Source organism: Athene noctua, chromosome 6 (genome assembly GCF_965140245.1).
Source record: "Athene noctua chromosome 6, bAthNoc1.hap1.1, whole genome shotgun sequence".
Classification (NCBI taxonomy): Eukaryota; Metazoa; Chordata; class Aves; order Strigiformes; family Strigidae; genus Athene; species Athene noctua.
The window spans coordinates 29,061,253-29,078,420 of NC_134042.1; the positions used below are offsets into that span (position 1 = coordinate 29,061,253).

At 40.8% G+C, this 17,168-nt stretch overlaps 1 protein-coding gene across 1 annotated transcript in view; it reads left to right on the forward strand.

Annotated features, from left to right (window-relative positions):
* NRXN3 (neurexin 3) overlaps nt 1-17,168 on the forward strand; it is a 1,027,951-nt gene that overhangs the window by 310,708 nt on the left and 700,075 nt on the right. Inside the window, exons 9-10 of the mRNA XM_074910039.1 lie at nt 8,658-9,096; nt 14,512-14,895. Of these exons, the coding sequence (XP_074766140.1) occupies nt 8,658-9,096; nt 14,512-14,895 (823 nt within the window). The remainder of the gene's footprint in view (nt 1-8,657; nt 9,097-14,511; nt 14,896-17,168) is intronic.

Consider the following 17,168-nt stretch of genomic DNA (forward strand, 5'->3'; position numbering starts at 1 on the left):
GCTTAGCAATACTCAAGAAGCAGCAGGCTCAGTATATGTAAAAATGTATTGTACAGCTCTAGACACATATTAGAGCTTCAATAAATAGCTGTAAAGCAGCTTTTTTGCCCTTAAAGTTTGGAATCTCTCTCATTCATATATTTGGTTGGTTGTAAGGCAAAAAAATCCTAGATCTTATTCCAAAAAGGCATAGGTGGAAATGTTTGGTCTTTATCTTGGTATGTTCCAAGACGAATGATAAGGCAGCAAGATGGACCTTAATCTATTTAAGTTTGCTCTGGGATACCCTGTCAGTGGTTTAGGTTGATGTTAACTCTGTAGAAACTGTGAGCACACTCCAATGTTCTGAATTCTCACGAGAAGCAAGGGCTAATATTTTGGCTTAGAGTTGTGGCCACAGTGAAGTACTGGATCCTCTGTTGTCAGTATCTCTTAAGGAAACATTCTCACTAGACTAGTTGAAGAAATTCCACCCTGCTTTTTTCAGCCCTTTATTGGCACCTTGAATCCCTTTTCATTTTTTTTTTTTTTTTTTATATCCTACTTCAGGGAGTGCTTCTCTGTATCTTCCTATAAGTCTTCTGAAACTAAATAAATCTCTTTTCTCTTCTGGAGATTTCCACAAAACTTGAAGTTATTCAGAACCTATAATTGATTTGTAAGGTGGAAAAAAAACTTGTACGTAAGCTTGAAATAGTTCTGCCTTATTTCTTTTAAGCATTATACTCACCATAGTCCTATTTTTAGCTGAATAATACATGTTCTTTGTTAAACATATTTCAGATGAAATGTAGGATTGCATTACTTCAGTCAACATAGCACAAATCATATTTATGACTTATTTGTTTTGTTTCAGTTACTTCTTATCAATGTTCAATGTATTGTTTTTCATGATTAATTAATTTTCATTAACTCCTTCAGTGTGGTGAATGGTGGTTGTGTTTGTTTATTACCTGAATACAGTTGTTATCCCAGTGAACCATCAAATTTGTTTAGACCGGGTATGCACAGTCCACATACAGTTCTTTAAGTATAGCATCTTTAGTTACCCATCACTGAAGCCTTGGATTGCTGCGTACACAGTCTGCCCCAAACACAAAGTAAAGACTGTTAGCTGGATGTGTTTGTTTCTACTTGCTGGTCTGGGCAGGCAAAAACACGTAGTTCTTGTAAACCAGCTGATAAACTGTAATTTATTAAGCTGCAGAAACTTGTTTGGTTCAGTGCAGGTGCCTTTAAGGAGTTCTTAGGCTCTAGGCTGAACGTCTCATAGTTAGCCCTTCTGAGAAGTGATATAGGCAGTTGGTGAAGGGGGGTAGGCTGTGACAGAAAAAAGATATTGGTGATACACAAGATGCATTAGGTAAACAACTTGGCTGAACTTCAGAGGTGCTCTTTCTAGCTAGCTATACTATGCAGCCTTCATGTTATTGCCCTTTTTAATGATGGTTATGATGGTCATTTTCTAATTCACCAGGCTATCAATGGCCATTCCCCTTTGGAACATGTCTATGTCCAGTCTGCACCAAACTTCATGTTTCCTGCTTAATAGCACCAACTTGGAGAGAAATTTTTATATTGACTACAGCACATCATTTTTCCTCACTTTTGTTGCTCCCTCTCTATATGCATTTTTGCTTGATTGCAGAGAGTTGCTTTTCATCACTGTGAAAAGCCATCTGATTAGAGCTCTCATTAACCCATGAGTGAAGCTTCTTATAAGTTTAGCTGGAGAAATTCCTTGAATGCTTCAGAATTGCAAAGTTGCCATTTTTAAGAAAAAACTAGATTGCCAATTTGTTTTAGCTCAGCTTAAAACAAACTCTTCTTTCTCAGCAGATTTAAAGGAAACCTAATTTACTGTATATCTTTTTATCCCTCAAAATGTCTCAGATGTCATGGAATTCTACTGCTGATTATAAGAGACTGTGTGTATTTGGACTATCCTGTCCCTGACAGGATACATACAGATGTATATAGATGTATCTATCTATACTGGTCCAATTCATTAAACAAAGGCATTGAACAGTCAAAATATTCTTCTTCTAAACTGTATTTAGAACCAGTCCTCATGGAAAAGGAAAAAAACAATTTTTTTGTTGTCCTAATTTCATTTTTTGGAATATAAATCGATTTTAAGATTGGAAACATGAAGGCTACTTTTCATATGCTCTGTGCATAGCTTTTACTAGTCATTTTCTTCCCCTTATTTTTTTCTACCTTTCTTTGTAGAATAACTGTAAAGTTGATGTGTATGTTCATGCCAGGAACCATCTCCTTGACTCCCTTAGGCCTCTCGAACTTCTCTGATACACATATCAGACATGGGATGAACTCAAGCTTGTGTCTGTTAAAACAGGCAAGATTGGCTTTGTTCAGAAAGCCATCTGATAAATATGGACAAAGTCACGGGCGCTGCTTTCATTTGCTCATTTCTAAGTTGTTATGGAAGTTGTTATGTCCCAGAGTGGCACTAGAAGACTGTGTCCTAGTGAGTGACAGCTAAGTCAGTCATGGCCTCATTTGGAGTGAGAGAGGTGTGGGCTTCAGTCATCATCTTGGTATATTCTGAGGAGCCCTCAAGTTATTTCAGAGATTACTGGTAAAACGAGACTACGAGATAGGAAGTGTTATACAGATGACAGGTTCTACTGCTGGCAGACAACTTCCTCTGTGAAACATGAAAATGTTTCGTCTCTGGCTTGCAGCAGGTGACTTGCTAAGAAACTAGTTCTTGAAGATCATATATTTAGAACTATAGAATCAAATGGTTTTGTCCCTTTTACTTTCTTTCCTTTTTAATGGTAGATTGCAACTTAGGATCACAAACATATTAAAAAACTCCCACTGAAAGCACCTGTAGCAAGCAGACCAGTATTGACACAAGCATCTTCTCCTTTACCAGGTAGTTTTAACATTTGGGAAGGATGTATTTCATCTGTCCTGAAAAACTGCACTGAAGCAAGCATCTGTTGATTTCACTAAAATGCAAAGATTCATAGGTTATGAGGCCAGAAAGAGCCATTATGATAATCTAGGCTGATTTGCTATGTAATTAATTCCTGTCTCACTATGTCTTTTAGAGAAAGCAAGATACTATTTTAATTTAAAGTTTGCCAGTAGCAGAGCATATACCATATCCTGTAATAAATTATTTCAATAGCAAATTACCCTCATGTAAAAATAAGTCATAATATTTTAAAATGTGAATTTCTCTAACTTCAGTTTCTAGCCCCTGGATCCCATTATTCCTTTGTCACATGGATTGAAGAGCCCTCTATTGCCGAATTCCATTTTCTGCACAGCTACTCATAGATTGTAATCAAATCACCTTTTAACCTCTACCTATTAAACAGACTGAATTTGAATGCTCTTCACTATGGGACATGCAGTCTAGTCATTTAATTGTATTCCCTTTTCTTGGTCTTGAACCTTTGGTTTAACAGTTGAACTGCAGATATCAGAAGCTGCCTTAGCATTTCACTGCCCAAGCCAAAGATGCTGTTGTCTCTCTATTCCTTCTTCAGATTCACCTTGGTTTTACACCCAAGGATTTTCATCCTTTTGTTTATAGTGCTGAGAGTTCTGTTGTACCTGATTATACATCAAGATCTTGATGTCCAAATGTGGCTGTCAGTGATACCTCAAGTCAATTATGTGAATACCTGTACTTCTTCTTTAAACACAGATGCTTTTTAAATTTCTTAAGCTAGGTTTTGGGTTTGGGGTTTATTTGTAGAATACCAAACAATTGAATAATAGAGATTCAGATCAGGGTGGATCTGTTTCTTTGAAAAGATTGAATTCAGAACTTTATTCAACACCTGCTTCCCCATACAAATGTTATTGTTATTACCAACCATGAATGAGACACTGCTGGACTTGCTACTCACAGATCAAGAAAATATCTTTGTAATATCTCAGTTAGCGATAGCCTTGGCTGAAGTGATTACAATAGTGTGGAGTTTGGGACACTGCTGAGCACGCTGAAGATTAGTACTAAGACAAAAGTTTTAGATTTTAGCAGAGCAAACTTCAGCTTGCTCAGAGCTCAGTTGAAAGGTATTCTGTGGGAAGCTTCCATGGAGGATAAAGGAGCTAGAGAGTGCTGGGAGTTTTGCACGAACACTCCTGGAAGCATGAAACCAGTTCAGCCCCTTTAAAGGTACGGAAAATAGGTGAAGGAAGAGGCTATCCTGGCTTAACTGCAAGCTTCTGAGTCTGCTCAAAACCAAAAAACAAGTAGAGCAGAGATGGAAAAGCAGATGAATACCTGTTGAGAACTACAAAGGCCAGGGTGTGTGGTTCTCCACAGCCACCTCCTAGAAAACTGATGTGTTACGATCTAGACCAGTGGTCTGTGCAGTGGGTGGCTGATAGACTGCACCCAGAGAATGGTGGTAAATAGCTCTTTTTCAGACTGGCAACCTGTCACAAGTGGGGTCGGCCAGGGATCGATATTGGGCCCAACACTTTTTAATATCTTCGTAAGTGATCTGAATGATGGGATCAAGTATACCCTGATGAAGTTTGCTGATAGTACCAAACTGAGTGGGGAAATAGATGCTTTGGAAGGGAGAGCCACCTTGCAGGAAGACCGCGATAGGCTGGAAGAGTGGGCTAACAAAAACCTTATGGAGTTCAACAATGACAAGTGTAAGGTCTTGCCTATGGGAAAACATTACCCAGGAATGCAGCACAGACTGGGATCTACGTGGCTGGGAAGCAACTCTGTGGAAAGTGACCTGGGGGTCCTGGTGAACAACAAGTTCAATATGCATGGAACAGTGTGCTGCTGCATCAAAGCAAGCCAGCAGGATGCTGTGTTGCGTCAACAAGGGCATCACCAGCAGAAATAAAGAAGTCATTATCCCACACTACTCAGTGCTTGTCAGGCTGCATCTTGAATACTGTGTTCAGTTTTGGTCCCTGCTTTACAAAAAAGATGTGGACAGGCTAGAGAGGGCCCAGAGAAGGGCCATAGAGATGATCAAGGAACTGGGAAGCCTGTTATACGAGGGAAAGGCTGAGAGAACTTGGTTTGTTCAGCCTTGAGAATAGAAGGCTTAGGGGAGACGTTATCACCACTTTCCAGTGTTTAAAGGATGGCTACAAAGAAGATGGAGACTCCTTTTTTACAAGGAGTCACATGGAAAAGATGAGGGGTAATGAGTACAAGTTACACTTGGGGAAATTCCTATTGGACACAGGAGAAAAATTTTTCACAATGAGAACACCCAGCCACTGGAATAATCTCCCAAGGGAAGTGGTGAATTCTCCAATTTAGGACATTTTTAAGATTCAACTGGACAGGGTGCTGGGCCATCTTGTCTAGACTGTACTTTTGCCAAGAAAGGTGGGACCAGATGACCCTTGGTCCCTTCCAACCTGGTATTTTACGATTCTGTGTTTCTTTTTGCCCTCTTCCCCAGGTCTTCCTTTGTGCTTGCTTTCTTAATCTTTCCTTTCAAACTTGCTCTCAGACCATTGTAAGTGACTTTCTGGGTTGCAACTAATTCCATGTAATTTTCTCTAGATCCTTTGAAATTCTTCTGTCTCAAGGGTTCCCCAGCTGTGGTGCTGGTATGACTAATGAAATACAAGACAGCCTGCAGCAAACACCAAATAAACCCAGAGGCGGACCCTCTGTATTTTCCCAGAAGAGATGGGAATTGTTACTCAAGTATCAAATACATGAAAGGGGGAGATGTGACTTTTATGTGGCTCAGCTGAGAGTTGGAAGCTGCTTATGTGTATGTGATCACATTCCTTTTACCACCAACCTGCAGAGGTTGCTGAAAGCAGATCATTGAGTCATAGCTAGATACAATCCAGCACCAGCCATCCATCGTATGTAGGGTATTCTGCTACTTTTCTGCTCCTCTCATATGTGGAAAAGCTGGGTACAAGGTACAGAGGACTATTGCTTTGAGCAACTGTTAGTAATATCTTATAAAGGCAGTTCTTCTATGTTAGGATCATTAAAGTCACAGTTCATTCAGGCCTGTCATTCTCTTGGCCACCAAAGCAACTGCATACTGGGGTGAAACCAGAAATGCAGCATTGCGCCGAAGTGGTACCAGTTGGGGAGTCCCGTATGTACGTCCACAGGAACCCATTTTCAGTTACCTTCTTTCCCAGGCTGTCCATGCAGTGGGACAAGGAGTAGACTGTGCACAACCTACTGTACATGTAGATTCATTGAGAACATGAGAAAAGCCCTAGTGGGCCTGAAGAAAAGTCAAACCATTTACCTGGTATTCTGCCTGCAATAGTGGCAGATGCAAGTGCTATTTAGGGAGTGCATGAGCATGGCTACTCAGTGTTGCATTCCCCTTCCACTCCCACAGCGTCCACTGCTATTGGATTAAGATTTTTAGAAGGTCCATCCCGTCCTTTTCCCTTTAATATCAGTTTGTGGACTTGCTGTCCACAATCTTTCTTGTTCTTTTTTGAGCCTGCTGATGCTCTCTGCTTCCACAATCTCCTGTGGCAGCAAGCTCCAGAAGTTTACTACCCTTTGTGTATATAAGTACTTCTAAAAATCCATTTTAAACTTATATTCTACAAGTTTCAGTGAGTGCTTCTAGTTCTATTATTGCTGGATTTGGCAAAGAGCAGTCCTACGTTAACCTTCTTCATCTTCTGTAAACTTCAATCATTTTTTCTCAGCCCTGTTGTTTTCAGGCTATCCTCATAAAATATCCTGCTCCATCCTCTTAATTGTTCTATTTATTTTCCTCTTTACCCTCAGATCCTCTGTTTCCTTGAGATGCAGAGAGAGGACTGCATGCAGTGTTCAGAACTAGTGCCTGGCTGAGGCGCACCTTGTCTTGCAAGAGGGGGAGGCTGTAATGCACAGCCTTGCTGAGTCACTGGAAGGAGGTGTATGGTCTGTTCAGAGAGAGCATTTGACATGCTTAATCCATAGAATGAAACTACTATGGTCCCACAGATTGAAAATATATTTTATTCCTGTTGCAGATATTAATAGACTTGATGTTTTTGAAGTCTGGGTAAGGGCAGACCGCTTTACTGGGAACTAGAGCAAAACAAGCTACTGTGGGTCAATACTGTCCTCTGCTGGGAGGAACTACAGCTTTGTGCCATTACTCCAAATGGGAGTTAACAGCTGGCTTCTCCTTTCACTCTGATGTAGGGTGTTGCCTTTGCAACAGGAAAATCTGATGCTGTGCTGGCTGCACTGGGGAAATTGTCCTTTAATGCTTCATGAAAGCTGGAAATTCTTCATTTGCTACAAATGTGTTGAATTGTGATTTCATTTATTTTTCATCCTGAGGTTACCTACATTAGAAGCTTATCCCTCATTCTCTTTCTCATTTGCCTTTTAATATTTACTGCACACTCATTTCTCTGACTTTCATGTTCTATTTGTCGAATTAACAATGAATATCTCCTTTCCTTTCTCTTTTCATAGCAAATTGCTGACAACTCATCCTGCTAGCATTTTGAAAGCAGAAAACAAATATGTGTATAGGTATACGCTATATGTAATAGACACAAAGTATTTTAAAATAATAACTCCTTAGAAGAAATCGGAGGCTTCAGTAGTGTTGTAGAACGTTAATTCAATCATGAATTCAAACATTCAATCCTGTTGCAGAACATGAATTCTGCTAGTTACAGAAATGCTTTTGCTTGCTGTATGTGCCAGCTCTGGGTTTAGGAAGCACAGGTGGTGCTTGAGAGGAAGTACAGTTTACAAATATTTCAGTTTTGTGCCTTCTCCAGCCCCTGCCTCTGTGAGAATGGCACGGGGCGGAGGGGAGTCCTCTTTGCATGGAATTAATTCTATACCTGTGAGAAAGAGAAGGGCAGTAGGTCTGGACTCCTGAGCAAGACAGGCATGCTTAGGAGTGCTCGTTTGTTTGTGTTTCTTCTCTTGGCTAATTTCCATCCATGTAGCAACACAGAGTCCAGAGTTCTGGTCCTTAACCCAGAGAGAGTAAAAGTCCAGGCACTGAATATGTACAGGTTTTTATGTGTTAGCACAGAGAGCATAGGTTTCTTGAAGTGAGGGTAAGCTATGCAGATACCTTCATAGCAGGTTTGTGCCTGTAACAATCTAAGATTTCTTGATCAGAGAAATTTTAAGTCTGTGTTTATTTTTTCTTGTAGCTCTTTAGGAGCCACAGGGCAATCACAACAAATGTTTAAATTTTTTGCATCTCTCTTCTAGTAGTTAAGTGAGCTGATAGGAATAATAGGGAAATGACAGTGGTGATACAGAGTTCCCTGCTGTGGCTAGCAGAGATGGACATGGAGGTTACACTTTGTTATGTATTTTGTATGGGATTTATGCAAATATAACAGCATGATATCAGACACACACTGTATTTTATGTACAAAAGCTTTTACAGCAGAGTGGGCCTGTGGTAGAGTTAATTGTTCTCGCTGTCCTTCAGTTAAATGTTCTCTTCTACTTGCATATCTGATCTATAGTCATCGCAAAATACCCATTGTCGTCACTTCTAAACACACTCCTGGTTGTGCTCTCTCCCTCTGTCATCATGTCAGAGTCCTGCACTGTCTCCTACTGCCTTTTGGGAGAAGTTTATCTCCCATGGCTGAAAGTAATTGGGGTATTTGCACTGTATGGAGGATTGATGTATGATATTTTTCCTTGTGTCTGGCAGGTTGTTTATAAGAATAACGACATTCGTCTGGAGCTGTCTCGCTTGGCACGAATTGGTGATACTAAGATGAAGATCTACGGGGAAGTGAAATTTGTGTGTGAGAATGTGGCTACGCTGGATCCCATCAGCTTTGAGACACCTGAGGCCTATATTAGTCTGCCTAAATGGAATACCAAAAGGATGGGCTCCATCTCATTTGATTTTCGAACCACTGAACCCAACGGACTGATCCTTTTCACCCATGGCAAACCTCAGGAGAGGAAAGATGCCAGGAGCCAGAAAAATACGAAGGTAGACTTCTTTGCAGTTGAGCTTCTAGATGGGAACCTCTACTTGCTGCTGGACATGGGCTCTGGCACCATTAAAGTCAAGGCCACTCAGAAGAAAGCCAATGATGGAGAGTGGTATCATGTGGATATTCAACGAGATGGAAGATCAGGTAGAGTGATGACTTTTTCTTAAGTAGATTCATCTTTCAGATCCAGACCTAGGGCTCTGTATTATTTTTCAGAACCTTCAAAACCTTTTAGGTATGAGTCATCTTCTTAGAAAAACTCAGTGTTACTCCAGTTTATCCAGCAAAGCAAAGTGAATGGCTAGGTATTCATTAAATGTTTAGTGTGAACTTCAGATAGCACATCACAGAGGCAGTCTAATAATATTATATTCACAATCTTCAGATATTCTGGACCTATCTTTGCAATTACACACATAATTACACTGATTACTTCTTTGTAGGCCATGGTAAGGTTTAATATTCTTCAGAACTATTATTATTTAGTTCTTGGTTTGAGAAAGTCTCACTGATCTACTTTGGGTTTTCATTCAAAAAGTAGAAACCAAATGATAACTTACTGCTGTGACCTAATATTACCATCTTCTCCTGGATCTTGTGTCTTCAAAGAGCAGGGGTTTGGGATCTTGTCATGAGGAAAATAAAAGGAATGGGCACAACCAGTGACAAAATTATGCAGCGAATCAGCATTTTCATCCTATTCTGTTTGCTATCTTGTAGTTTTCAGTTACGTTTCTTTACTCTCCCTATGATGCCAAATTCTAGCCTTAACATCTGAGCCAGCATTCATTTCCTCACAGCTTCTCATTTTCAGAAATGTGATTTAGTTTATTTCTAATAATATACCTACAATGCAATACCAGGAGGTTATTTTGTTTGTTTCTAGTGCTGGATATCCAGCTAAGATGCTCCTGATGTACACTGAAATTGTGTAAGGAAACAAAATGATCAAATACTGTAACTTTTTCTTGAGAGTATGTGAACAATTGGACTTGAATTCTTCCTGAACCACTGGGATCTCAAAGCCTGGCCATATGTCTCTTCAAAGGGAATTTTTCTTACATTTGCAAGTGAATTTGGGATTTGTCTGGTGATCTCCAGATGATAGCTTTATGTCCCTCATTTTATGCTTCCAGTTGCTGAATGCCATCAGTAAAGAGAATGCATTGCTAGAATTTGGTTCCCTTGAGTTTTCAAAAGAGCTGACTTTAGATACCATGCAAAGCCTAGCTGTTTGAACAGGTCTTTGCCTGAAGCTAGTTTTTTCTTTGATGATGTGAGGAGTTTCTCTGTATTTGGCATGGTGCTCTACTAGGACTTAATATGTGTGGTTTTATATTCCTATCTCCTAAAGACATTGATAGGAACATTTTATAAAGGAAGCCATAAATAAATAAATGGAGCTTTGATTTCTTTAGAATTGCTAAAATTTAATTAACATCCAAGGATAAACCCAATTAGTTGCATTCAGTACTGTCTTTAGTTTTGCTTGCTCACTTGGGGACTGTCTGGTCCCTGGAGAGGCAGCTGCAGGAGGACAAGAAACAGAAATGACATTAAGCTCTCCGCTCAGAAAGTTTGTAAAAACCTAGGCAGAGGGACACACATTCATTTGGACTAGGAGGATGTGACAGATAGCATTGTTACTTGGTGAATGAAACTGAAGGACTGACTTGTTTGTCACTTGGCAGGGCAGGGAGGTTTATGATGTTCTGGACACTGATTAGAGATAACAGATTTTGAATCAAAATCACCTTGCTCAACAAGAATGAACTGTTTGTACTGGCATCGATCTCTTCAGACCATACCTTTAGCAAGCATCAACCAGTCTTATGCAGTGGTACTTTTGGTAGGTGTGAGAAGGAAGTTCAGGATCTTTTCTTGTTTAGTATTTGGCTCTTCTCCCACAAGCAGACCAGAGAATGGTTACACTTTGGAGATTTTTTTTTAAATTATTTTTAAAAAGTGTGGATGCCTAACATCCAGAAACTGAACTAATAAGTTTACTAATATAGGTGACAAAACAGCCATTTGGGTTTAATGAGCTAGTGACCTCGAGGTTCTGATTTTCATTACTAAAGGAGCCAGGCCTTTATTAGGTGTCATCTCTCCGTTTCTTCTTACCATTTCTGTAACAGTCCAGAACTTCAGGCTCTGCTGAGCTTAGTAAAATAGTCTAAAAATCCAAATACTCACTACTGCAGTGTACTAATGCAGCAGCACAAATGCTGGGGAAGCATGGTCGTCATGCTCAAATAACCTCTGGCACCTCTAGTCCCCTTAGGCTTTGTGTATGCTTTGGTCTGTGCTGGCTGCCAGAGCAACAAAAGCTTTTTCTCTCTACTGTGACAGAAGCTGACAGTGTGGACATGGACACCTGTAACCTTTCTGCCCTTGGGGAAGGCTCCTATAGAGTGTCCACAAAACCTGTCACTGTTTCTAGCTGGGAAACACTAAGCATGTTACACAAGACAATGTTTTTGGCTGGTCATCAGCTACAGAATATGTGTGTTGTCCCACCCACTCAGACACTAAAAATCTTACTGGAAGGTTTGGTCTGCAGTTGCATCAGTGCACGGCTTGGTATACCAGTTCTGTGGTTAGTAACTGTGGTCTTTTGGTCTGTTTGTTCTTTAACTCTGCACGAATCACAGAATCATTGAGGTTGGAAAGGACCTTGAAGATCATCTAGTCCAACCGTTAGCCCAGCACTGACAGTTCCCAACTACACCAGATCCCTCAGCGCTATGTCAACCCGACTCTTAAACACCTCCAGGGATGGGGACTCCACCACCTCCCTGGGCAGCCCATTCCAACGCCCAACAACCCGTTCTGTAAAGAAATGCTTCCTAACATCTAGCCTAAACCTTCCCTGGTGTAACTTGAGGCCATTCTCTCTTGTCCTATCGCTTGTTACTTGATTAAAGAGACTCATCCCCAGCTCTCTGCACCCTCCTTTCAGGGAGCTGTAGAGGGCGATGAGGTCTCCCCTCAGCCTCCTCTTCTCCAGACTAAACACCCCCAGTTCCCTCAGCCGCTCCCCGTACGACCTGTGCTCCAGACCCTGCACCAGCTCCGTTGCCCTTCTCTGGACACGCTCGAGTCATTCAATGTCCTTTTTGTAGTGAGGGGCCCAAAACTGAACACAGGAATCGAGGGGCGGCCTCACCAGTGCCGAGTACAGGGGTCAGATCCCTTCCCTGTCCCTGCTGGCCACGCTATTGCTGACACAAGCCAGGATGCCATTGGCCTTCTTGGCCCCCTGGGCACACTGTTGGCTTCTGTTCAGCCGGCTGTCAGTCAACACCCCAGGTCCCTCTCGGACTGGAAAGAGGATGTTTAGATGCTTCTGATATCTCAAGATGGCATTTGATCTACCTAAAGAAGGTTGCAAATGTGGGATTTGGGGAAGAAAAAACCCACTATGTCAGGTTGTATGACTGCTCCTTCCTAGGGTCAGTTCAGAGTTTCTCCATCTCAGCAGCTTGGTCTTAAAAGTGCTGTGCATCTGAGCTAGTACCATCTTCTTACAGGAATAGTTGCAGAGAACAAAACACTGGCAGAAAGTTTAGGTTCCTGACTAGCCTGTTTCTTTTCATTATCTCATGCTCTCTCTCCAGGTTTTACACTTCTCCTTGGTAACCACTATTTCTTCTCTTTCAGGGGGCTTCTTTACCTTTGTGGCTTTTGCAGGTGGTGTTTGTTTTCTCCATAGTAGCAGCTGTCTGGAGCTCAACCCTCCAATATTTTGGTTTGTTCTAGTCTTTTGAGTAAGACATACTCCACATGCTGCTTTTGAGGAGTAACGGAAGCAGGGCTGTGATCCTGTGGCTCTGTGACACACTCCCTTTACAACTGTAGGTGTATTGTCACATCTTCTCTTTTCTTACTTTGTAAAAGGGAAAATGTCTGAGGTTGTGCAGTTTGTTTTTACATAATGATTCATCAAATAACCATGGTTCTTTTTGAGCCTTTAATTTGCAATGCCTCTGTTGCTTCTGGCATTCTGCTGCCTCTGACATTCATAAATTATTTCTGAACGTCACACACATGAAATACCTTGTGTCTGTGTCATACATGCTGTTCTCTAAGAAAGCACTTATTGCAACTGAAAAGAAACCATGTGTACAAGACTACACTTTCTCACAGAGGCACAAAATAGAGCTAACTATTAACTACTCTCCCACCTTATCATAGGGGTGTATGATAAAAATGCAATGATGTGGAATTAATCTTAAAGCTTGAATAGTTGTCTCTGAGGACAGACTATCTTAATGACAAGGCAATTGGATGCAATGATTTATAGCTAGGGAGAGTGAATTGCTGATTTTAGCTGAGTGTCTGGTGGGCAGATGTCTCTATCATGAAAGCTGCTGAATGCTCTTCTGAAGAGTACGCTGCTCTGGGATGTGAGACCTGCATTATGTTCCCTGTTTTTCTTTGAATGCACTGTCTAACCTTAAACCAGTCACTTCACTTCTCTGCAGCTGTTTCATGTGTTCTGATTATAGTTCTGTATTATATGTTCTCATTATGTGCTGGGACAGTTTCTTGAAATATATAGGAGTGGCCTCAGTGTAGTATGCCTGTATCTTGCTTGGAGCATATGGAAGCTACTACAGTTTTAATAATAACTGTTCTTCAGATATAACCTTTATCTTTCTCTACTTCAGTTTTCGTATTTGTAAAATGGAAGTTAGAATAGTTAACTTTCTTTGTAAAACCATAGAATGATATATTTTGGAACAAACTTCTGGAGATTTCTAGTCCAAACTCTGCTGAAATCCAGGCTTTCTTCAGGGTTGTGTACAGCTGTATTTTGAATACCTTCAGGATGGTGATTCCACAACCTCTCTGAGGTTTCTCTTCCCATGTTTGACCACACTCATGGTGAAAAATGTTCCTTTCTGTGGAGTTGGAGTTTCCCTTGCTGCAACCTGTGATCAGTGTCTCTTGTCACTGCAAGTGCACACTGCTGACTCATGTTCAAAGTGTTGTCCACCATATCCCCAGGTCCTTTTCTGCAGAGTTGCTCCTTAGCCAGCTGGTCTCCAGCCTGTACTTGTGTGTGAGGTTATTCTGCCCCAGGTGTAGGACTTTGTATTTATTGTTGTTTATTTACATAAAACATTTCTATCAGTCCTTTGCTCCACCTTGTAAAGATTTCTTTGAATGGTAGCCCTGTGCTTCCTCCAATGCATCAACCATTCTTCCCAGATAGATGTCATCTACAAACTTGATGAGGGTCTATTTAGTTCCATCATCCAGGTCTATCTTTGGAGATATTGATGAGGTGTTTTCTGGAAGAGCTATGTAGTGTGAAATAGTATACTTTTACTTATCTTTTTTCCTCTCCAGTCCTGATACCATCAAATTCCTGTATGTTCTCAGTAAGTCTTTGCCTTGCTGGATGAATATAATTGAATAATGCTCAGTTTTTACATATTATTATTTAGCCATTGCATTGTTATGCTAAACCTCACTCAGTTACTGAAAAAAAAAGAACTAGACTGAGGCTGTACATGAAAGTGTTGATGTCTCCTTATCCTCCTCATTTAGGTACTATATCAGTGAACAGCAGACGCACACCGTTCACCGCTAGTGGGGAGAGTGAGATCCTAGATCTGGAAGGTGACATGTACCTTGGTGGGCTTCCTGAGAACCGGGCAGGACTCATCCTTCCCACAGAGCTCTGGACAGCAATGCTGAACTATGGCTACGTTGGCTGTATCCGAGACTTGTTCATCGATGGAAGAAGCAAGAACATCCGGCAGCTGGCAGAGGCACAGAATGCTGCAGGAGTCAAGTCCTCCTGCTCCCGCCTCAGCACCAAGCAGTGCGACAGCTACCCCTGTAAGAATAATGCAGTCTGCAAGGATGGCTGGAACCGCTTCATTTGCGACTGCACTGGCACCGGCTATTGGGGTAGAACATGTGAGCGAGGTAAGCTGAGTTTTCTGACCTCAGTTACACAGAGCTGAAGGTGTGCAGGAGATAGGACAAAATCCAGTGTTTCCATGAGACTTTCTCCAGCCCTTGTTGGCCTTCCTGATGCTAAGTTCCAGTCTCCACACTAAGAAAGCTTTCTTCTCTGATCGTTTCCTTCCAGTCTTTTCCATCTTCATTTCATGAGCTGACCTTCTCCATCTGCCACTTCACTCCCTAAGCCTTCCCAAGATGACCTTGTCTTCAGGTTTCAGAGTTTCTTTGGCTGAGTATGGTTTGTCTCCTAAGGCAGAAAATGCTACTGCATGTGAGAACTCTCAGGCAAATTACTGGAAACAATACCAAGTGTGAACTGGAGTTATGAAGGTTTTTCTTGCATGGGATACATGATGTATCCCAGCTCTGTGTACTCTTCCTCTTTTTTGCATGGTAGGATTTCCTTGATGGCTATTTATGGGTAAAGCTAGCTAATGAGATAGTGTTAACAGCAACATGTCACCAAGTTCACCTCTGATAAAGCAAATCTGTAGGAGATGGCGGGAGATTCTCTGCATCTTATTCTTACTCATTGTGACTGATGATTTAAAGACATATGATTGGAGATATGAGGCACAAGTAATGCTGGTAGAGGCAGACAAAACATATGTGTTCTAGGCTACGTGGAAAGGAATTTACTAACGTAAGATACCTGAGCTATATAATTCTCAAATATCAGGAGATTCTATTAATTGTTGTTATCCTTATTGTGCTGGTGCCACCATCAGAATGAGGTAGGTGAGTGGTTTCAAAGAAAAGGGCTAGGGCTAAGATCACTTGGAAAAGAAAATACTCCCTAAAGGGTGTTTTCTTATATTGAAGCTAATCTTTCTGCTAATTTTTGGCCACTAGCACTGCATTCTGGCTGCACTGCACTTATAATACACCCAAGAATTAACTGTAAACCATTAGCAGACTCTAGGGCTTTTAGCCGCTTCTTTCTATAACCTTACTTGGTACCATGGCCTAGTGGTTATAGCATGGGTCTTAGAATTGGAAATTTGGATATTTTTAAACTTCTGCCATAAATATTAGGGAAGCTTCTTTCCCACTCAGTGTTCTCCATACACATTTTTTAATATTGATCATAGTATCATGTCTCTATGAGAAAGAACATGAAAGTTAAGTACAGTGCAGAACATAGGCAGAATTGAGATTTGTGATTCATTCATCCTCCAGAGGATTTTCTTCTTTGCAGGAAGTTTTTGTTAATGACCAAAACTCTTCCTACAGACTGAATGGGGTTTCTAGCTTTTACAGCATAAGATCTAACATAATTTGTAAAGCTTCTCACAGCCAACAATTTGTAGCATCCTGCCCTAAGCAGCTATAGGAGTTAATTGCCAGTAGTCCTTAAAACAGCTGAAGCATCAACACTGCCGTCTGGGCTGTGAGGACATGAGTGAAAATGTAAGGTTCATGGACATTGGCTATGCCAACATCAGCTCAGCAATCCTCTCTTATCTGGATTCTGGATCTACACTGGATTAGAAGATTCTGGAAAACAACAGAGGTTTTCTCAGATACAGCTTTAGGAATTGTTTTGGACAGACATAAAAAGAAGTGCTACCATAAATGTATTCTTCGCCCACAATATTGCATTTATGTTTGCCCTTGGTCTTTATTTAGTATTAGGAGTGACCAGCTCTGAGATTCAGGACTTTACGGACTCTGTCTCGTGTCCCTCTCCTAGACCTGGCTTGCAGAAAAGAATCCAAAGCTAACCAATGACATAAAGAACAGGATTCATTTCATGTCCCTTAGATATCTATGGCGTTGACTTTTACTCAACAATTAGTGATTATTATCAGTGAAAAAAATCAGGAGGTTAAGGGCATGTAAGCATTTTATTTTAGGAGATATGAATCTCAAGTCTGGCCTGGGATCCATATCTTGGCTATGCTCTGGCCAGCATCAGTGTGAATAAGAAAGTTACATGTCTCAATGCATGTCTACCAGTGTGGGAATTTAAGGTCCTAATAAATATGTGTTAGAATTTGAGCATATTTAAGGTTAACAAAACAAGGAATAAATATCTGTAGACTGGATACACAAAAAAAGTTGTGCAAAATTAAGTGTATTTGTCTCCACAACTTGTATTGTGGTGTTACATAGCAGCTTTATACTGCTCTGATACGAGTATTTGCTAGCAGATGCATTAGTGCAGTGACAGTGATTTTACCTCCATGAACAAAAGTATTGCAGGTTACACATGATATTTTTAATTGTCATGG